The 23,336-nt window shown below is 41.2% G+C and overlaps 1 protein-coding gene across 11 annotated transcripts in view; it reads right to left on the reverse strand.

Moving 5' to 3' along the window:
• The window catches only part of NCOR1 (nuclear receptor corepressor 1), a 160,117-nt gene that overhangs the window by 61,787 nt on the left and 74,994 nt on the right, over nucleotides 1-23,336 (reverse strand). For 8 of the 11 annotated variants that reach the window (XM_037808081.1, XM_037808085.1, XM_037808079.1 and 5 more), the window contains 7 exons: nucleotides 22,115-22,287; nucleotides 21,178-21,268; nucleotides 16,598-16,776; nucleotides 16,039-16,093; nucleotides 15,271-15,372; nucleotides 8,463-8,590; nucleotides 1,329-1,543 (listed from right to left, as the gene is read on the reverse strand). In XM_037808081.1, coding sequence (XP_037664009.1) covers nucleotides 1,329-1,543; nucleotides 8,463-8,590; nucleotides 15,271-15,372; nucleotides 16,039-16,093; nucleotides 16,598-16,776; nucleotides 21,178-21,268; nucleotides 22,115-22,287 — 943 coding nt within the window. The remainder of the gene's footprint in view (nucleotides 1-1,328; nucleotides 1,544-8,462; nucleotides 8,591-15,270; nucleotides 15,373-16,038; nucleotides 16,094-16,597; nucleotides 16,777-21,177; nucleotides 21,269-22,114; nucleotides 22,288-23,336) is intronic. The other 3 variants (XM_037808087.1, XM_037808082.1, XM_037808078.1) reach the window with 1 other exon arrangement.

Raw genomic sequence — 23,336 nt, forward strand, 5'->3', positions numbered from 1 at the left:
ATCAGCCTCTCCTGCCCAAACTGGAGGGGGAAACGCAACACCTCCCAGTCGTGATGACGTCTGTTGATGTTCCTTGACGTGCCCTCCATGTCTGCATGTTTTAACACCTTGAGCTTCTCTCTGAAAAGCCCTGCCCCCCAGTACCTTTCCTCTTAGCTCTGTGTCCCTCTACCCCTCCTTTTCTGCAACTTGGTCAAAGCAACAGACACCCCTGCTCCGGCCTCCCAGGCGCCAGGCCTCCTGCGGTCTCTGAATCCCCGTCTCCTCCCACCCCATAGGCCCCAGGCGCCCTCAGTGCCTGGCATCCAGTGGGCACACAGGTGGGTCACAAGCAGACAGAAAATGGAGACATTCAGGCCTGAAATGAGCTCCTGCTATTCCACAATCCACCTGGTCACCCAAATTATTAACAGAATCCTTGGATCAATGTCTGAATCCTCCCACCCAGGTACCGTTCACACCCGACGATGCCTGCCATTTCCCAATTCCCGAACCCATCCCTGCTCTCACGACAGTGTCCTCGCTGGCCCTCCACCTGCAGCCCTGGCCCTTGATGACCTCCGCGATGGCCACAGCTGTCTTTCTGAAACACAGACCTGGTCAGGGCACTCCTCTACATAAAAGCCTCCATGAGCTCACAGGCAGTGCTTGAACAAGGCTCGTCATGCTCTGCCCCCAGCCTGCCTTTCCAGCAACTGTCCAGGTACTTCCCCTCACCACTGGCCCAGGACGAGCATTCGCTTTCACCCTTCCCACTATGGTAAGGCTGGTGCCAGGACACCACCGACGTGAGACCCATCATTAGCATAACCGTTTTGTGGACTCCCAGACCCAGCATTCCCTCACCTAAGAATTATTCCTATGAAAAGCAGTTGAACAGAAACTGCTATGTGAATAAAGATGATTATCATTCTAGTGCTAACTGTATTTGTTTAAAAGTAAACAGAGCAGGCTAATCCTTCAGCAATAGGGGGAAGGGTCAAAAAATCATGCCTCAGCAATACAATGCCATTTAAAAATAAAGAATGTAGATTACCTAGAAATCAAAACATATTTATCATGTATGCCAAGTCAAAACATCAGAAGACAAAGTGGTATGCACTTGACTAGAATCACAGCTAGGTAAAAAGAAAAACAAATAAATGTATTACATAGCAAGAATGTGGCTGATGTCCTTTATCAAAAGACTTTGATATTCAAGCTAAAGATTTTTAAAGAGCAGACTTTAAGATTACTCTAGGCTATCAGTAGTGGAAGGCCCTCTGGCCTTTCCCTGGCACTGAAGCAAAACCCCAGGCCCTTGCGGTGGCCGTGCCCTGCCCACTCACCAGGCTCTGGGGGCGGGGGCAGAGGCGGCGGGGGCTCCTCGGTGGCGGCCGCGGCGGCAGCACTGGCGGCCGCCTCGCTGGTCATGGACCTGGTGATGCGGCCCTTGCGGCGGCCTTGGCTGTTGGCTGTCTTTCGGCCCCGTGGGGTGGCCTGCTCCCGCTCCTCAGCTTCCTCAGCTGCACCTTCCATCTTGTCCTTTTCCTTGGTATTTTCTCTGGAAACAAAAGCAAATGAAAAATTCACATGATTTAAAGCATACATACATCAAAGAAGGTAACAGCTTTGAAAAAATAACAGAAACTGAGTAAAATTACACAATCTTTCAGTTACTTTGAAAAAATTTATGAAAAATTCTGTCCCCTCAATTATGGAAAACTTTGGCTCAAATGATGACACTTCTCAAAGGCCTGTTTTCATAAATAGTGGTTTTAAAATTTAAACAAGTTTCCTATTAACAAATGTTCCAGGAGGAAGTAACCAATGGCAGCAGAAAGCCCCTGCCCTGGGGTTGGAGGCACTGGGTGCACATACAGGCAGGAGTCAAAAGTTTTCTCATCTGTGGAATGAAGAGGCTCACACAGACAATTTCCACCACAGACGCCTTTTCTGTAATAATAACTCACAAATCTGTTTTGTTAAAGCAGCCTGGTCCTAACCACACGCACGCTGGGCAGTGTGGCCCCTTGGCGGGAACAGCCCCTAGAGCTGGGCCAGCAGGGTCTGGACCGAGCACACTGATTAACCTGGCAGGCGATTTCCTTGGAGGAGCTGCCGCACCTCCAGGGGCCTCAGTTCCCTCATCTGTAAAATGAGAATGATAATCGTATACTTCATAGAGCGGCTGCACGAATTAAATGAGTTAATTTATGTAAAATGCTGAGAACAGTGCCTAGAATTTGGAAGCAGCATATGTGTTTGCCATTATTAAGGCTGAACCTCTCTCTGGCTATGAAGTACTTTTCCTAGTCCCAGGCACTTAGCAAAATCTCGCTAAATGGCAGTTACTACTAAAAGCAGTAGCACTGAGGGAGAGGCAAGATGGCAGCATAGAGAGGAGTGGAATTCAGCTAATACCCTGGAGCAACTTAATAAACAACCAGGAACAACTAGTAAATAATTTGGAACAACTGCTGGGGATCAGACGTGACTGTCCACCCATCGTACACCAACCTGGATTGGGAAGAATGCCCGAGATCGCAGCGTGATCTGTGACTGCAGAACCCCCAAGGCAGGCTGAGCTACAAGACCTCACTGTGGGAGAAAGCAGCATTCCCAGAGAGAGCAAATCTAGGTAGCTCAGCTATCTCCATCTGGAGTTTTAATTAACAAATGTGGACTATTGAATACAAGCTGCAAACAGACAAAATCATAAAAAAAAGAAGGAAAAATAGAGAGTCTTTTAAAGATGACTGACCTCAGAGAGCCAGAAAACTCATGTGCCCCGGGAGGGGGAGTCCAGAAGACCAAGTGCTCCTCTGACCGAGGGGTAAATCTGGGGGGCCGTGGACTGGCTCTGAGAGGGGGCTTTCTGTCCCTTTTTCTCTCTCTCAATCTGAGTGGCTCAGTAGAGAAAGCCTCAGCCATTTTCAGCTCCCAGAGCTCTGACCCAGACAGGGGTGGAGATAGCACAGGCAGAGAGACAAAGGAGCAATTCAAATGCAGAAGATAACTCCCTAGGGGGTGTATCTTCCCCAAGAGGAGGGAGGTGGGGCCCAGCTCTAGTGAGGGCCTTCCCTTCAGAACCCAGACCCCAGGGCCTGGGGGGAAACAGTCAAAATAGTCACAACCTAAGCAGAGAATTAAAGGGGTCACACCTCCTTACAGCAGTCGGGAGCGACAGGCTGACAGGCGCCAACTGCTGGACAGGTTAGGAAAAGCACAGTGACTGGAGACCTCACAGGGAAGTCTGTCAATCTCTAAGACACACCCACAGGAAGACCTGAAACTGAATATAACACCATTCTGCGATCTGAACCCCTTCTGGTCTGGGAAAATCTGATTGGGATAACCAAGGAAACCAGATGCCTAGACAACAGAAATCTACAACCACACTAGGAAAACAAAGATATGGCCCAGTCAAAGGAACAAACTTACACCTCAGTTAAGATACAGTTGAGATATTGTTTCACTATAATGAAACAATCAATTAAAGATTTTCAAAGAAATATGCTAAATCAATTCAAAAACCAAATCAATCAGTTCAGGGTGGATATGGCAAAAGAGATGAAGGATATAAAGAAAACACTGGGAGAACATAAGGTAGATATCAAAAGTTTGAAAACACTGGCAGAATCTATGAAAATAAAAGGCACAACACAAGAGATGAAAAACACAATGGAGATATACAACAGCAGATCTCAAGAGGCAGAAGAAAAAACTCAAGAACTGAGAACAAGACACCTGAAATCCTACACACAAAAGAACAGATAAGGAAAAGAAGAGAAAAATATGAGCAACGTCTCCGGGAATTGAATGACAACATGAAGCGCATGAATGTATGTGTCATGGGTGTCCCAGAAAGAGAAGAGAAGGAAAAGGGGGCAGAAGCAATAATAGAGAAAATAACCAATAAAAATTTCCCATCTCTTATGAAACAAAATTACAGATGCAAGAAGTGCAGCGTACCCCAAAGAGAATAGATCTGAATAGACCTATGCCAAGACACTTAACAATCAGATTATCAAACATCAAAGACAAAGAGAGAATCCTGAAAGCAGCAAGAGAAAAGCAATCCATCACATACAAGGGAAGCCTGATAAGACTATGTGCAGATTTCTCAATAGAAACCATGGAGGCAAGAAGAAAGTGTGGTGATATATTTAAGATGCTGAAAGAGAAAAATCACCAACCAACAATTCTATATCCAGCAAACTGTCCTTCAAATTTGAGGGAGAGTTTAAAATATTCTCTGACAAACAGACAATGACAGAGTTTGTGAACAAGACACGTGATCTAAAGGAAATACTAAAGGGAGCACTACAGACAGATAGGAAAAGACAGGAGTGAGAGGTTTGGAACACAATTCTGGGTGATGGTAGCACCACAATGTAAGTACACTGAACAAAGATGACTGTGAGTATGGTTGAAAGAGGAAGGTTAGGAGCATGTGGGACACCAGAAGGAAAGAAGAAAGATAAAGACTGGGACTGTATAACTCAGTGAAACCTAGAGTCCTCAACAATTGTGATAAAATGTACAAATATGTTTTTACACAAGGGAGAACAAATGAATGTCAAAATGAGGTGGTATTGGGGAAAAATACAATCAATGCAAACTAGAGACTATAGTTAACAAAAACATTGTACCATGCTTCCTTTAATGTAAAAAAGGCAATAAATATACCAAAGCAAAATGCCTATAAGAGGGGGACATAAGGGAGGGGTATGGGACTCTTGGCATTGGTGATGTTGTCTGACTCTTATTTTACTTTAGTTTAATTCTATCTTTCCTTTTGTTGCTTTTTAGCTGTCTTTTTTTTTCTCTTTTTCTTTTGTCCCTCTGCCTTCTCTGACTCTTCCTCCTCCTTGTGGAAGAAATGGAGATGTCCTTATAAAGATAGTGGCTATGGCTGTGAATGCATAAATACATAAATACAAATGCATAAACACTGATTGTTTACTTAGGATGGAATGAATGGTGGGTGAAAAAACCATCTTAAAAAAAAAAACAAGTTGATGAAGAAACCCTGAAGGCACTATACTGAGTGAAATAAGTCAGACATATAAGGACAAATATTGCATGGTCTCACTGATATGAATTAATTATAATACGTAAACTCAAAGACATGAAATATAAGTTACCAGGATATAGAATGAGGCTAAAGAATAGAAAGCAGTTGCTTGTTATGAGCAGAATGTTTAACTAGGTTGAACTGAAGTGTTTGGAAATGGACAGAGGTGACGGTAGCACATTATTGTGAGAATAACTAACAGTGCTGAATAGTGTGTGAATGTGGCGAAAAGGGGACGCTCAGAGTCATGTATGTCACCAGAAGGAAAGTTGGAGGTTGGGAATGTATAAAACAGATAATCTTGTGGTGGACAATGTCTGTGATTAACTGTACAAATATTAGAAATCTCTTTCATGAACTAGAACAAATGTATGACACTATAACTAGAAGTTAATAGAGGGGCATATTGGGAAAAAATACCTATTTCAAACTATATGGTACAGTTAGTAGTATTTTAACATTCATTCATCAACAGTAATACTATATCAATACTATGAGTCAATAATGGAGGGGGTGGTAGTTAGGGGTATGGGAGGATTTGAGTTTACTTTTTTTTCTTTACTTCTTTTCTGGACTAATGAAAATGTTCTAAAAATTGAAAAAGAAATTAATTTTGGTGATGGATGCACAGCTGAATGATGGTACTGTGGGCAACTGATTGTGTACTTTGGATCTTTGGATGATTGTATGGTATGTGAACAATCTCAATAAAATTAAATTTAAAAAAAACCAGTAGCACTCAGGTCATACTAGAAAACCATTCTCTGTACCACTCCTCTCCCTGGATTTCATAAATACAAACAAGGCACATGTTTACAAATGAATGGGAAGGTGGCATTATTCAAAAAGTCAATCACTCCTGCTTAATGCAAGATTTGTTTTGTTTTTAAACTTTATCTACCGTTAAATAAAGATTCTGTTGTGGCTTAGCAATTTAAAGATTTTTCCCCAAATCAAAAAAAATCCTTCAGGAAGAATTCTCTCCCCTTCAGTCCCAAACAACCCTTGAGGTTCCCGTGTAGCTCTTTTCCTCCACTTCTTTATTCCCTTACTAACGTGGCTTAGACGACTCCGCCTCCTGTCAAAGATGTTTCATAAAAGCCACCAGTAACTTCCCAACTGTAAAATTAAATTATGTTTTCTCAATCCTCACCCCTTAATCTTTCTGCTGGAATGGTCATTGTGCACAATTCTTTCCCAGTACCCCTCCCACTGCTCTGGCCTCTCCCGGGCAGCACGTCCCCATCTCCTCTCATCTTGACCCCAGGGATCTCCCAAGGCTCCCCCCGGCCTCACAACACTGTGAGGCTACTCATGTGCGCCAGTTCTGCTGGGATGACTCCCCAATCCCACCTCCTAAGATCCAGCCTTGTCTTCCCAAATTCCTGCTGGAATAGCTACCTGGATTCCCCATGAGTACCAACCCAACTTACCCAAAAACAGCCCCATGCCCAGCTCTCCGCTTCGGGTGCCGCCTCACTCTTCAGGCCATTGTTACTGACATTGCCCCTGTCACACAGGCTCACAGACTTGACATCACCTGACACTCTCTCCTCTCCCTTTTCCTTTACTTCCTACACATGTTCTGGTGCCAAGTGGTGTAATTTCATCTCAGCAATATTCCTCCCACTGATTCCAGCACCTCTACTTGTACTGCACTGTGCTTCCGTATCTTAGCCCTGGTCTTCAGCAACAGCCTGCTGGTTGTCTCCTGGACTCTTATGCTCTGATCTGTCCGCCTTGCACTGTGGCATCAACATTCTCGCAGAGCAGCTTTGGCAGTGAACAGCTACATCCATCCAATTCCCAAACAGATGCACGCAGCCTCCTAAAGTCCAGCATTTTAGCTTCCCATTAAGGTGCTATGTATATGCTCAGCCCCAAGCCACTGTTCACTTCTTTTCGTTTCTCAGAGCGGCACGTGGCCAAGCTGTTCCCTCGACTCCACCCCCACTGACTGCTGTCCTGCCCGAAGTCCCCCCAGTTGCCAGAGAAGCAGAGGTAACTGCCGCTTCCCAGCCTTCCAGCACACTTTATTGGTTCTGCTCACCTCCTACTTCCAGATTGCCTTTTTTTGTTTAATAGTACTTTTATCTTGCCTAGTTTCCCCTGTAAGATCACAAACTGCCTGAGGAGAGTACATTCCTTAAGTAGTTTTGCATCCTCCAAAAGACCTAGCTCATATAGGTAATGAATGAACACTTGTCAAATAAATTAGAAATTTTAAGAAAAATGTAGAACCAAGATATGGCAGATCTATAGGAACAGAACCATTGACCACGTGGGGCATAAATGTTAAACCTGAACAACTAAAGAAAAAAAAAAAAAATTACTGCTTTATGGGTGTCTTCCTAAAGTAAAAAGTTGCAACAGCACGACTCTTCCAAAACCACATGAAGCTACCTAGGCTTGCTTTAGTTACCACAAAACTAAGTCAATCTTGAGTATTTCCAAGAGGATTACAGAAATAACACAACAAATATTAAAAGGGAAAAACCATTGCTATATGCAACAACTTGGATAGATCTCAAAAGCATTACATTGAGTAAAAGAAGCCAGACACAAAAGACTACATACCACATGATTCCGTTTCTAAGAAACCCTAGAAATGGCAAAATAGATTGGTGGTTGCCAGAGGCTTGGAGTGGGGGGAGGAAACCTGACTACAAAGGAGCATAAGGGAACTTTTTGAGGTGATAGAAATGTTCCAAATCATGACTGTGGCAATAGTTATACATTATGTCCACACTTGTCAAATGCATCAACAAATATACTTAAAAATGGTGAATTTCATTGTATATAAATTATATCTCAATAAAGCTGACCTTTGAGGGGAAAACAATCAACACTACTGACCTCCCCCCCTCACCAGAAACTGCCTCCAAGTGGCAGAATTGTAGGTTAATTGTCTTTATATTTTCCTTTTTTTCTCCTAATTTTCCATAATGAACAAAAATTACTCTTATAACCAGGAAGATACCACCACAAAATAAACCAGGAACCCTATTTTATATGATAAATAAAATGAATAAAGCTGGAACATAAAGGTTTATATAAATGAAAGTGCTTCATTGATCAGAATTTTTACACTATCTGATGCATACTATCTGAAGTTCAAAATAAGATCCTAGAATTTTCCAAATCAAAGATTACATTATGTTCAATATATCTTAGGTGTAAGTGTATATTACTATAGTCTATTCATTCTTGCAAATAAGTCCCTTGAACCAAAAGTTTATATTTACTGGAATATTTCATTCCTTAATCATGTCAAATAACTGTCAGTTGGTCAAAGCACATATCCACTGATTCCTTTATTTAAAATTTTATACCTTCAATAGATCCAATGTCATTATTCAAAAATCATTAGAGTATTTAAAGTGTCCCTAATTATTTAACTCACTTAGAGTCCTCCTTCTCATCTTTTTCTTCTTCGTCTTTCTTTTCCTCTTCTTTTTTTTCTGTTTTTTCTGCTTTATCCTCTTCTTTTTCTTCAATTTTTTCTTCTTGTGAGGGTCGGGCAATTTGCTGCTAGAATGAACCATCATTTGTAAAATTCAAAAGTAAGAGAAATAGCTCCTCAAATTGTGATGATGAATTATGATAAAAAATGTCAAAAACATTAATAAGTGATTTAGTAATCATTTGTAATGTAATTTACTGTCATGTATTAAAAATCAGTTTAGTGCTTTTTAATATGTCTGTATTTATGGCTTCAACAGATACACACACACACACACACACACAAAACGCTCACAGTAATGGACTTACCAGAGAGCTGAAGATGTTTAGAGTCCACTTAAAATTTTGAGGTTGGCCCCCTCTTTTTTGCAACCCCCACCATCTTATCTGCCGCACAAGCATGGTGATTGTACCTTAGGCTCTGGTAATACATACCTAATGTATCAAACCACCCCCCTAGCATCAGATAATGAATGTGGTCTGATTTTATCATTACAGATAATGTGACAAGAAACACCTTTATGCTTTTTACTCTCTTGGGGGGAACACACATTTAATGGAGTAGTAAACAGCTATGGTCATTATCAAGACTGAAACAATCTGGAAAAATACTAAGGGCATACTAAGGTGAAAAGGAGTAAAGGACTCATACTTCTACACTGTAATTACAATGGTACAAGTATGTATATGGACAAAGACTGGGAGAGAATAAGGAAGAAAGGGATTGAATGGGCAGTCAGATTTAGATCCTTTTACTGCGGGTGTCATCATTTGCTAAAGTTGTTCATCTTTAAAAGGAAAAAGTGAAATTAAATTTACAGGTCTGTGCTGCATCTCACTTGTTAAATCAGAACTGGGACTCTGTGACTGACATCAGACTGAGCCCCAGCTCCGTGTCCTGCAGGTAGCCCACTCCTGGTGCCACCCCCCACCCCTGCCTTCCAAGTGCTCTCGGTGCTGTTCTGGCCTCGCCTAAACCTGCCCATCTCTTGCCTTTACCGGAACACTGTCTCCAGCCATTCCCAGCTTGGCAAACTCCTACATACCCTCTGAGATTCTGTTCCAGGTGGCACCTCTTCCATGAGGCTGCTCTTGATCTCAGAGAAGCCCTCGTCCTGTGGCCCCAGCTGCTCCAACCCCGGGGTCGCCTCTCAGGGTATGTCTGGCTCACCGTGCCCTGACCACAGAAGGACAAGGACCGAATCTTCATCCTCTCAGCACCCTGGGCTCCCAGGAGAGTGGCAAGACCCTAGGAAGTGTCTCCACATGTCTGTGACAGCAGGAATCAAATTCCTTTATCTCGGCTCTTTGAAAAGGTTTTGCCCTTCCAGCCCAATCTCTCACTCTCATCAAAGGCCTTGCTGGCCTCTGCTGAAGGGTGCCCTTCACAGACGAGGAAGGAAGAAAAATCTGCATCCTTCTTGCTCCCCACTGCCCCTTCCAGCTTACTGCGTGACAAGGTCACTTAAAAACATTTCCTCTTTTGAACTCCTCAGAATCTACCTCTAACTACCTTCTCCCTCCTGCGGTGTTACTGACCTCTTGACTATGCCCTGTCACAGGTAAAACATTGTCTCACATGTTCATATACCCTGACGTGCATCAGATCTCAAAGTTCAGGTGAACGACTTCTCCAACACCCCCCTCAACCCACAGACCCTCCCACACCTGAAATGCTTCTAGGTCTCCTTGAGACTCCCTGTGGTGCGAAGCCACACCTGGACTTCACCATCACATGGGAACGCCTCACCTCTGAGCACAGGAAGGCAGAACATCTTTGTGACCACAGCCACCGTGCCCGCGCCCGCCTGCGCTCTCCTGGCTGCTGAGCCTGCTCGGTCCTCTACTCCATCAGCGTTCCCCAGTCCGCCAGCAAGACATGCACCTGCTCTTCTCCTCTGACCCTCGCTAAATCGCTGCAGTGCCTGATTCACTCACTCCCTTTACCTGGCCTTGCCAATTTCTAACCCTGGCTAACTGCCAGCTTCCCTTTCTCCTGGGTTTTTCTTATTAGAGGAAAGTGAGATATCAGGACGATCTTCAAGTTTATCCTCTCCAACCACGACTAGGTCTGCTTCACAACCGGGAATGCTGTACTCAGCTCTGACTCCCTGGCACACTCCAGTGGTCACAAGACCTGTTTCAAATGCTAATAAACTCACCCCCCCACAAACATAGCACCCGTGTTCTACTGTGAGCGTCTAAAGCACAAATTAATGGCACGTCCAAGAGCTTCTTGTCCAGCTTTTCCCTTCTCTTTAAGCCAACATTTGACAGTCAAAAAACAAAAGTTTCATTCTGCTAGGGAGGTTCTAATAGCATGAAGCATTTCTGTCAAATAAGTATTCCCCATAAATGCAAGAGCACATTATAAAGCAAAAGGAAAATCCAAACAAAAAAAGTGAAAAATAGGTGTATTTCCTCATGATAAATGAAGACCAGGGCTTGATTTCAGCGGGGTTCTCTTACATTGAGATCAAAGAACAGTCTATGCTGAGATGTATTACTGCTACAACCAATTTAAAACATTTTATATATAGTCTATTTACATATGCTAAAATGTAAATGTTCACGTAGCAGAAATCAAAATTTCCAGGAAATGAAGTAACTAAATTTAAAAACAAGCAGCTATAGTTAACTAAAAATACACAAGAGGCCAAAAAAAAAAAAAAAAAAAAAAAAAAAAGGTGAAGAACTGCTCCAGCCACTGAGTGATATTTTCTTTAAAACAGTACTTAAGGCAATAAATTGAAAATGCCTTATGCCTATCATATCAAAATATACTGATAACAAGTACCTTTAAACCAGGTGAACTGCAGACTACCTCTCTGAAGAGTAAAGAGTGTCAATCGTCAAGAAACACTCCATAGTGACAGCAGTAAAAATACAAAAATAACCACTGCAGCCATTCGCTGGCACTCCCTGCACTCCCTGGGAGCTGGGCAGTAGAGCGGGGACGTAACTTGCATAACTGGTCTCACGTTAACCCTGCGAGATAAATGCTTCTGCCACACTCACAGATGGGGCCAACAAGGCTCACCAAGCAAAGGGACTAGTCGAGGGTTACATGCACATTTTGGGGTCTACATTTCTTTCCATTATACCAAAGACTTTACCCTGTCCAAAACATTCTTTTCCAACTTGTGACTAAGAATTTAGCCAGAAACTCTTCCAAATCAAAATGACTACATTTGCCTAAGTGGAAAATACCATGCTCCCTAAATACCTTTGGGAAATAAAAACACACTGGGATATTCAAGAGGAAATTATGGTCAGCGTAAAGGGCACACATTCCTGTGAAAGGGAACCAAGCACCTGGAAGGGCAGGGTGGCTTCTAAACAATGACCTGCTTCCCTGTGGGTCACCAGCAGGTGCCACAGGAATTCCACCCACGCGGTGACAGATGACGGATGGGAGTCTGTCCTAGAGAGTACTGCACTTCCTAAGGGAAGGAATTTTTATTTCTAACAAAAACATCATACAGAGAACCAAATGACTAACTGGCATGTCAGAGTGGCTTTTAGCTTCCAATTGCCAACATTAATTCACTGCCTCAAAGTAAAATTTATAGAGACCCATAATCACTCTCTTTATGGGATGCTAAAAAGTTGACCCAGAAAAAATGGTTTGGGTGGTATCTAACAAACTTTAGAGAAAAGAACTAAAAATTTTCCTAATAATAATCTCTGCATACTATTTTAACAATATGAGTATCCATATCATCTCCCTATCATTCTAAAGTTAAATCTCGTTTTCTCCACGGCAAGGTTCCCTTTGGCAATAGCAGGTTAAAAATCAAACCTCACAAACTTGGAACCTGTCAATCAACTGCATACCATATATGTTCATCTGCTGAATAAAAATTACTTCCTGTGGGTAAGAGGGTGGGAATGGGAGATGGGGAGAGCAATCAAGGAAAAATTGAAAAGATCAAGCATAAACTTCAGCAAAACTCTACAGAGCCACAAAGTAAATGTGACTTAACAATGTTTTCATTCCAAGAAACTATTATCTTGCCTGGGGAACAGTCACTACTTATCTATCAAATTTCTAATCACTCTGGGTTTACTTGAGATAATCCCTACTGGATCAAACTTGATTGGATAACAGAGCAGTAAAGTGATTTTTCAAATTAGTTGCATCTCTCTGTACAACAGGATAAAATCAAGAGGGTTGATACAGAGTTTAAAATTCCTAACATTGTAACTACAGTCTTTACTTAAAAAAAAAAAAAAAAAAAAGTGTTTATGAACTTTTTTTCTACACAGCAAATCTCTTTTATCACCAACCCAGACCTCTTCCCATCACTCTGGACTTCCCCATCTACCAGCCCAGTTTACACCTCTGCCTGGATGTCTAACAGGCATCTGAAAGGCAGCACGTCCTGATCTTCTCCCCAAAAGCTGCTCCTCCTTCAGTCATGCCCATCGTGGCAAAGATCAACTCCACAGCCCAAATCTGGGTTATCCTTGGTTACTGTCCTCTCATCCTCCTCATTCAATCCATCTGGAAATCCCACTGGATTTACCTTCAAAAATAAATGTCTAAAAAAACAACCAATCCTGGTGGCTTATCTTCAACAGCATATCTAAAAACTGACCAGTTCTCACCAGCTCCCCACTCTCCCGGTTCTCACCACTGAGACTACTGAAACCACCTCCTGACGTCCGCCTGCTCATTCCCAAGCCTCCTTTCCGAGCAGCAGAGGGACCCTTCTGCTCCAGAGCCCCAGCGGCTCCCTGCACACTTGGCAGCAGCTCTCATCGCTCAGTTTTATATGGGGGAGCCCTTAACCAACACCACCTAGTACCCTTCTATTTTGACATGAATAAATGGAGTGAAGTGCACAAGGATTAAGAAAGAGAGATAAGACTCTTCTGTTCTGAGGTGGCGGTCTTAAGTCCATCATTAAACTCTCTCCTCTCCCAAATTCCCAGTGAAATAATCGGAGAAATAGAAAACTGGAGAAAAATCTTCAAGGTAATTTCTTAAAATCTAATGCAGGCAGGACAGCACTGTTGGAAGAGCTGACCAAACCCAAACCGAGCCCACATGGGGGCCAGCACCCTGAGGTTAGGTCAAGGTGAGGGTGCACGTGGAAAATTTCGGTTCTACAAAAGCATTCTAGAGTGGGGAAGTGCTAAGGAGTGTGGAGAAGAAAACACTGACACAGCTGGAACCCCAGAAGGACAAGCATGCCCATGAGGAGTGAAACTGCGTCCCAGAGAACTTTAGGAGAGAAAACAAGGGCTTCGGCCTGACAGACACAGCCCCAGCCACATGGGCTTCCTGCTGGAACGTTCCCATCTCTCATCACAGGCAGCAAAGGTAAGGTGTAAAAATATCCATTCAGCCTTTCACTCTATCTGGGATTGAGAAACTCAGTCAAACATACACAACTCATAAAAATGAAATTAAAGTCATAAATACTACTTTAAATGAGAAAGCTATTGTAGAAAAGTTCATAGCCGAAACATGTTTAAAACATCGATGGTTTCTAGTATACCGAGCTAATCTAACGGGTTTAGAGGACCTTAATTCCATTTTCTCTGCTAGGTGCAAAAGCCCTGGCTCCTTCAGAGCCACAGGGCTCCCATCTCACGACCCACGTTCAATTTGCTTCTCTTTGGCTGTGAAACCTTTGTGGAAGTCCACAACCGCCACCCCCTTGCCTACGAAGTATCATCTCCAACGTACAACAGTTTGCTCTCTCTCCTCCCGCCTGGTCCTCACCAGCCCTACCTACCACCCATTTCTCGACTCTCCTTCCTCAGCGAACCTCACAAACGAGGGTCTACTCGGATTCCCGCCACATCTTCACTTTCTGCACCACATTTCTCCCCCAGCCCCCACCCCACTGAAAATGCACGGCTCGGCCTACCCACCTGCAGCAGCATTTTACACAGTTGGCCATTCTGCCCTTCACGAACCACTCCTTATACTTTCCTGACCATGAACTACTATTTCCAAAGGACGTGTACTCACATCTCTTAAGTAGCAGTGTTCTGTAGGAAACAATGACCTGGAACACACATAATGGTTTCGGCAAGGAATAATGAGCAGACTGGGTGTCTTGTGGCCAGGGCTTCCAAGAGGAGAGAGGGCTGAGGCCCTGCCCCATGGGAAGGGCGGCTGGTGGCGGCAGGGGAGAGCTCAGAAGGCCAATAAGCAGCCGCAGCTGGCCCCAGTCAAAGGCGGGGTGCATCACCCCCAGCCTCACCGGGTGGGGATGCAGACATGAGGTATGGCAGCTGCTGCTTCCATTTTTAAAGTACTGAATGGCAACCAAAAATACAGACTGCACTATATTAAAAACTACCTTTTCAGGTAAAGTGCTTTTCAGAGTTAAAACATCTAGGCTCCAGGAATGAAGCTGATCTGAGACAAGATGAGTCCAGGTCTTACACTGAACCATCCTCCCCTGCAGGTACCACGCTGCAGTGTCCTCCGCTGGCCAACCACCCCCTGCCCAGACAAAAGGACTGGTGAAGACGGCACGTCAGGTAACGTACCAAGGGTGTCAGATTTAATGATATTTTATTACTGTTAACACTGAAATGCATCATAACAGGATTCAGAAGACAGAAAGTATTAAACTCTTAATTTTATCACATCTAAACCTGAAAATAAATTCCAAATAGAAGACATACTACATAAAATACATATTAACTATAAAATACACATATTCATAACATCCAAACTAATTTAAGAGAAATGTCAATCATCTTCCATACAGTAACGAACATACCTGGTTTCTCCCTCTTCGTTTTCCATAATTTCGTCTTACTAGGGCTTTATAATTCTCATTTTTCTTGGTTAAGTAGTAATATAAAACACAATCAGGAACACTCTGTAAGAAAAAAAATCATTTTTAAGTACTCAATAGACAGTATTTTTTAAAAAATCAAATAATGCTTTTAAAGAAAAGTTCTGGAAATCTCTAAGTATAAAGAGAAGAGAAACACACGGTTAGCACTTTCAGTTATATTTAGACTCTAAAAATATAGACATTGTATCTACTATTTGAGTGGACAGTTTATTAAAGTTATCAGGAACTATCACAAGCTTTCAAGCACTTTTCTTTTCAACCAGTAACTAATTTCCATTTCTCACTGCATATATGTAAATATTCAAAATGTTTCTTCACGTATTTTGCTAGAAAACACTAAAGCCTAGACATTGTGAAAAAAAGTCAAGGGAAAGTGGGACTCTGACATTTTAATTAGAAAGTTAATGAGATTTAAAAAGCTTTGTGATCTGTATTTTTAGGGAAATATAAGACTAGGTCATTTTTCATTAACCAAGAAAATTAGTTCTGTTTTCTGGGCTGAGGATTTCTGTTAGAATATAACTGTAAACATCACACTATCAATCACATGAGGATCTTTTCTATATCTAGATCTTTGCAAAAATCAGTTCTGTTCTAATTTACTAATTGTGTGTGTTAAGGCACAAAATTTTCAAAGCAGCCATCATCACAAATCTATACACATTCTCAACAGAAACTGTATCTTACCTTCCTTTCCAAGTAGGATGCAATTAGTCCGAAGTTTTTTGGATGCTGGATAAACCTGAGAAACAAACAAACAAACAAAAAAACATTTTAACAACTTACAGGAAAAAGGTGGAAAACCTGGGAACAGAAATATTGTGTACAGACTAGTTCCCAGGGGCTCCCGCTCGCCGATCTGAGGACTGACTACAGGAGCCCTGGAGCCCTTTCTGGGGCCGGTTCCTGGGCACCGGGCAGCAGGAACCCCTGAGGGGGTCAGGGAGGAGCCGGGGAGCCCAGACACACCTGCTTCTAGATAGCTGCCCCGGACTCGAGCCCCCGCACAGGTTAGCGAACCCCTCTTGTCCCGGCTCCGTAAACCCCAGCTCTCAGGTTACCTAGACTGCGCCCTGCAAATTTATGGGAGGATCACATGAGATCTCTATTCTCTATTTTCAACAACATCCATTCAAATGCCAAAACGAGGCCAAATTTTTGTGGAAAAAGTTCAAATTACAAGTAAATGTCAAATATTCTACCAACTTATATAAGCAACTAGAGGCTAATTTAAAATTTAAATTACTTGTCTTTAAAGATCTCCTTCTCGTGGTCAGTCCAAACATTCATAAACTGTCTGTCTTTATAGACCTTCATGGGGTCCTCCATAAGCCCATTCATGTTAATGAACTTGACCCGTCTTTGTTCTGCATCAAACATCATAGGTGGGATCACAGAGAGCTGCCGCATTTGTTTCTCATTATTCTGCAAAAAAGAAATGCAATTTACTTAGAATTTAAACCAGAAATTCAAAGAGGGATACACAAACTGTCTTAATGTACACTGATTAATAAATAAATGAACAAATGTAGTTCAATGACAATAGTAGTGCCTCTAACAAATCTTAAATACTCAAATATGTAATAAGTTTTCATTGTATGAATTATAGAAGCAGAGAGTATATATATTTTTTAATCGACTTTTCCAATTTGAGAAGAGCTTCCTACTTAAATGAGGCTGATTCCTTAAGATAATGGAATTTTAGACCTAGAAGAAACAAAGTGAAGTCAAGCTCCTTAAATGGTGACCTTGTAAAGATTTTAATTATGATATCATCCCACCTAAAAGATAATTTTAACAATATTATAAAGAACTATAAATGGAAAAATAAGCAAACAGGTCCCAAAATCTTAAGGAATTTATTTTAACTAACATATTAAGTACTTTCTGCTCATTTTATGTAGTCTTTCCTTTGATAATGTAAGATGTAGACTTGAAATTTGTTTCAATTAAAACTGTTACATCTATACAACTTATTTTTTTCCAGTGTTTAACTTGTAGAGTTTATAAGCACAAACCACCAAGAATAAACTTTTACCAAAATTACAAGTATTTACCCAAATATAAGGCAAGGATTTTTCCTAAAAATTCTCACAGAAGTAGATACTGCCTTTTTTTTTCAAGTCTTTATAAAGTCTAATTTAAGGGGTACTCTCAATCAGTATGAACACCAAAGTACAGTTTGGGGCAGACACATCAGCTCAAAATCACCTCAACCGATACTAGTTCCGGATGCTTACAGTTGGGCTCAATGGCACGAGTCTTTTCAACACGAAAGCAAAGGAATCTGACACAGATTCACCATCATGGCAGAGGTTATGGCCACAGTTCCAAGGGCTAGATGTCCAGGGAAGCAGTGGACTCCGAGGGCAGTGGAACGACAGCAGCTACGCTTTAAAGATCCTGAACATACTGCTTCAAGATAAATGAGAAATCCACTTGCTTTGACATGACGCAACATTACACATTTGTGGTTTGAGATAAAAACTTTCAGTGCCAGCAACTTCGATGCATCCAGAAGGACTGTCTCTCAAACAACCTGGAGAGAAGTGAGGCTGATGTTCCCTAGAACACTGTGTTGTTGATGACTCAAAAAGCATTTTCAGGGAAAGACTGAAACTCCAGCCCTAAGGAAGGAAGCCCTGACGTAATGCTTGAGTACAACTGGCCCACAAAGTGTGATTTCAAATGTCTGTGTGACTGAATATTCTAATTGTCCCTAAAAGGTTCAATATTCCAATGGGTCAAAAACCATTTTGGATCTTCTCTTTGGGAAAGGAGGATATTGGAATTGAGAAAGGAGGGAAAAGGCCACCTGCAGAAGTCTACTCTGGGACAACAGTAGACACGAGATGGCTCAAGAAATGCTTGGATGCAGTTTAACTTGTTTCCCAACTCCTCCAGGGCTAGTATAATGGCCAGAGTTTTGAAGTACGAGAAATTCCAAGAGCACAGGATATATCCATATTCAATCATAAACGTAAAACAGGTACCAAAATCAAATACCCAGAGACTCTGTACAAATAGGCTATTTCTCATCCTGGAAAAGTCACAGAAACAGTGTTTTTTTAAAAAATAGTCCAAATGAATACTACACAACCAATGTACATGTGCACACTGATGAGAAATCTTTATCTCCCTCACTAACTCCCACGTCTGGCTCCACTATTTATTTGTTAATGACCTTGGGCAACTTATTTAACTCCCATTTATGCCTTAGGTTTATTCACTGGCAAACTGCAGACAACTACAGCAGCCACTTCGCAGAGTTTGTATACAGATTATTAAATAAGATAATGCATATAAAGTACTTACTACAGTTAGCAACCATCCCTAAATTTTCCTTATCATTCCCCTCCTCAAAAAAAGCAAACATAATTAATCCACCAAAACCAAAATCAACAGTATCCACATAAAGAGAAAAAAAGTTTGCTAGGTTAAATGGTACCAAAGGGTAGTACTGCTTTTTACTTTTAAATACCATAAATGATACATAAGTAAGGATTTTACTTACCTCAATCAGTCAACATTTTAGATTAAATCTACCCTGCTCCAGCTAATTTCACAAAGGAAGTATTAAATATATACTGAAGTCTTCAAAAAAAATTTATATATTTATTTACACAACATTTATTTTGAAATATATAGCATGAATGTGATCATTATCTCTGGTTGTTACTTTAGGGGAGGCTGGCACATTCATATAAGTTAGATCCTGAGAATTTATAGAGAGAAGGCTTAAACAAAAACTCATATTATAAAACCCCAACTAGCAAAACTGAAGAGACAGTAGACGGCTTTTGAGCCAAACTTGGAGAGTTTGAAAACAGCTAAGACGACTCAATGCTAGGGACTGAAACTCATTCTTTATTCAGTATTTATGAATATACTACTAAACACTAGGCATTGGGAATTCAAAGATGGCCCCAGAAATATAATAATTGCACTCACGAAGATGACACTCAAACTGATACATAAATAATTCTTATACAGAAAGATAAATAGATAATAGAAATAAATTTAAAGTGAGACTAACCAGATATTGACTGTTTGGGGAGAGTGGGTAGGGGTGGAACTACTGCTGTTGGGCTTGGATGACTTAATCTTCAAATGTATACCTGTGTCTAATAATTAATTCTGTTTCATAACTTTATTAATTCTGCTCTTGATACAGGCAAGGAAATGCCCAAATAAGACAAAATAATTCCACTCAGTAAAAAAGTCTTCCCCCTTCGGTTGCTGCAAAGGAGAGGCTAGGCCTCCCTATGGTTGTGCCTAAGAGCCTCCTCCCGAATGCCTCTTTGTTGCTCAGATGTGGCCCTGTCTCTCTAGCTAAGCCAACTTGAAAGGTGAAATCACTGCCCTCCCCCCTACGTGGGATCAGACACCCAGGGGAGTGAATCTCCCTGGCAACGTGGAATATGACTCCCGGGGAGGAATGTAGACCTGGCATCGTGGGACGGAGAACATCTTCTTGACCAAAAGGGGGATGTGAAAGGAAATGAAATAAGCTTCAGTGGCAGAGAGATTCCAAAAGGAGCGAGAGGTCACTCTGGTGGGCACTCTTATGCACACTTTAGACAACCCTTTTTAGGTTCCAAAGAACTGGGGTAACTGGTGGTGGATACCTGAAACTATCAAACTACAACCCAGAACCCATAAATCTCGAAGACAGTTGTATAAAAATGTAGCTTATGAGGGGTGACAATGGGATTGGGAAAGCCATAAGGACCACACTCCACTTTGTCTAGTTTATGGATGGATGAGTAGAAAAATAGGGGAAGGAAACAAACAGACAAAGGTACCCAGTGTTCTTTTTTACTTCAATTGCTCTTTTTCACTCTAATTATTATTCTTGTTATTTTTGTGTGTGTGCTAATGAAGGTGCCAGGGATTGATTTGGGTGATGAATGTACCACCATGTAATGGTACTGTAAACAATCGAAAGTACGATTTGTTTTGTATGACTGCATGGTATGTGAATATATCTCAATAAAATGAAGATTTAAAAAAAAAGAAAAAAAAAAAAGAAAAATAGGGGAAGGAAACAAACAAACAAACAAAGGTACCCAGTGTTCTTTTCTACTTCAATTGCTCTTTTTCACTTTAATTATTATTGTTATTTTTGTGTGTGTGCTAATGAAGGTGTCAGGGAAAAAAAAAAAAAAAAGTCTTCCCCCTTAAAAATCAGTGACACAGCATTCAAGTCCATAAATGTTAGTTTCAACCCTAACAAGCTCACTCCATTCCCCCTTTTCACTTCTTATTATCACACGTGCCTGGGGCGATTTCACCAGAATACACAGAACTGACACCCAGGTGTCCCCAGTTCACCTCTTTCTCCCAGGCTCACCTGGCTACTAGAGGACACACTCTGGCGGTCACACCAGCATGTCAGGGCCACAAATGAACACACTGCCATTTGTAACCCTCCTTTAGGAAATGGTGCCACCAGCTACGTTTCCATTCCTCTTCTTTCTCACCCACATTCAGTCCCATTAGTCCTCTCCATTCTGTCTTCTATTAATCTCTCCCACGTGTCCCCTTCTATCCATTACTACAACAGCTGCCTTGACTCGGGTCCTTCTTTTCACTGCAACAACCTCCTCTCCCCTCTCCCGGCCTCCTGCTACCAAAGCCACGTTTGTGAAATGTGCCGGCCTTGCGTAAAACCCTTCAGTGGTCGGCCAGAGTCCTGGAACAGCCCCAACCCCAGCTCCTAAAGCCCCTTCATTTACACAGCAATACACCCTTAGCTCCTGGGGTATGAGGCAAAATGTCTGAATAATCAATGAGTCAACTTGAATTAAGGCAATAATGTCTTACCTCCTGCTCGGAAAGCCCATCAATAATTTCCGATATCTCATGCTCACTCCTGGCGATGGTGGCTGAAAGGCCAGCTCCCCTCTGCCCAACTCTAAATATAAGGGAGGAATTATAAATGTATTTAAAGGCCTTCATAAAGAGGACACATCAATTAAATTAACTACAGATTACTTTTCTGGATGGGACTTTTTTTTAACCAAATGATAGGGAAGAAATAAAAATTCTATTGGGTAACTACTTTAAGTAATATGCTTGAGTCCTATTAAATTAGTAACGGTTTAAATGCTGAGATCAAAATTTAAAGGTTACATATGCACGTTCAAATGGCAGAACTATTTATGGGAAACTTCTGGAAAACCATGGTTATTGATGCCAATTCAGTTTAAAATAGCAGTCTTTTGCCTAGAGAATATGAAAGCAGACTCATAAAAATAAATATTTTAAGGGGGGAAGGGTTTAAAACCCAGTCATCACCCACCACAAAAACTTACAGGACTCTTACTTTCTTATTAGTGGAGAAGAAAACTAAAGCATTTAAAGCTTTGTAAAACACCTGTTCTCTAAAAGTAACAGTAAATCAGAAACTATCTACCAAAATCACAGAATTCCTTAATAAGTGATAAGTTTAATGCTGTTTGGTTATGTTGATAACGAAGGACTAAGATACTCAGATCTGTTCTTATTAACCGTCATTTTCAAAGGGATGGATATTTTCAACTGAAGAATGAATTTCAAACATTCATTTAAATTAAGATATATGATTAAATATAAAAAAAAATTATTAAATTCCCTAAGGTATATTCTTTACTGGTTGACAATCAAGTTTTATATTCAAAATAAAAGTTCTTTGTGAACTTTCTTAATGATCAGATTCAGGTAACAATATTTAAGTGAAAGAGCAAAGTGCAGTATAGCCATCAAACATCAAAGCACATACCGCTGAAATCTCTCTTGCTGTTCTCTTTGTTTTCGAATCTCTGGGAACTGCTTTTCATAGTACTCCCTTGTTTTGCTTTCTTTAGCTTTTCTCCGAGGATTATTTTCTATTCTGTCCACCTTTTTCTCCCATGCCTCCATGAGCTGATCATAACGTTGGCAGATTTTTTGCTCCTATTAAATACCCGCAGCAAATTAATAATAATTAAAATAAACTAAACTCTGTGATTCTCACAAACCTAATACTTAAAAATAAATGCTACTTCTTAAGGCTAAGTCAAAAGTACATTTGGCCTATGACTCAATTGTGATGAAAAGCTGTCACTGATCTGAAGGAAGAGAGAAAGGGAGCTCTGCTTCCTACACAGATCAACACATAGAGTAGTATTTTTGGCTGGATTTATGTGTTTTAACATTAAGACTATATAAATTAGTAAACAAACGGATATTGGTGGCTGACCAGCTACTTTATTTTTCTGATAACAATGCATGTCCTTCGTTGCCTCCCCTCCCCCAAAATTCTGAAAAATTAAAACTGAAAACATGTAAACAGTTCAGAATCCCCATCGCCAGAAGGCAACTACATTTTGTTGTCACCCTTCCTACCTGATGGCGAACACTCTACTATACACTTGAGCCTTTCCTCTGTCGCTGGAGGTTTTAGTTACTTTTGTTATTATAAATAATGCTATCTAATAAACATTTTTGACAGTGTTGAAAAGGCAGAAATTGGTTATACTTTATTGATAAAAATAAATCCAATTATGATTCCCAGGGATGAATCTGGACCCAGCATTGTGGGATTGAGAACATCTTCTTGACCAAAAGGGAGATGCGAAATGAAACAAAATGAAGTTTCAGTGGCTGAGAGATTTCAAACGGAGCCGAGAGGTCACTCTGGTGGACATTCTTATGCACTACATAGGTAACACTTTTTAGGTTTTAAGGTACTGGAATAGCTAGACATAAATACCTGAAACTATCAAACTTCAACCCAGTAGCCTTGACTCTTGAAGACAACTGTATAACAATGTAGCTTACAAGGGGTGACAGTGTGATTGTGAAAACCCTGTGGATCATACTCCCTTTATTCAGTGTATGGATGGATGAGTAGAAAAATAGGGACAAAAACTAAATGAAAAATAGGGTGGGATGAGGGGGATGATTTGGGTGTTCTTTTTTACTTTTATTTCTTATTCTGATTCTTTCTGGTGTAAGGAAAA

This window comes from Choloepus didactylus, chromosome 18 (genome assembly GCF_015220235.1).
Source record: "Choloepus didactylus isolate mChoDid1 chromosome 18, mChoDid1.pri, whole genome shotgun sequence".
NCBI lineage: Eukaryota > Metazoa > Chordata > Mammalia > Pilosa > Megalonychidae > Choloepus > Choloepus didactylus.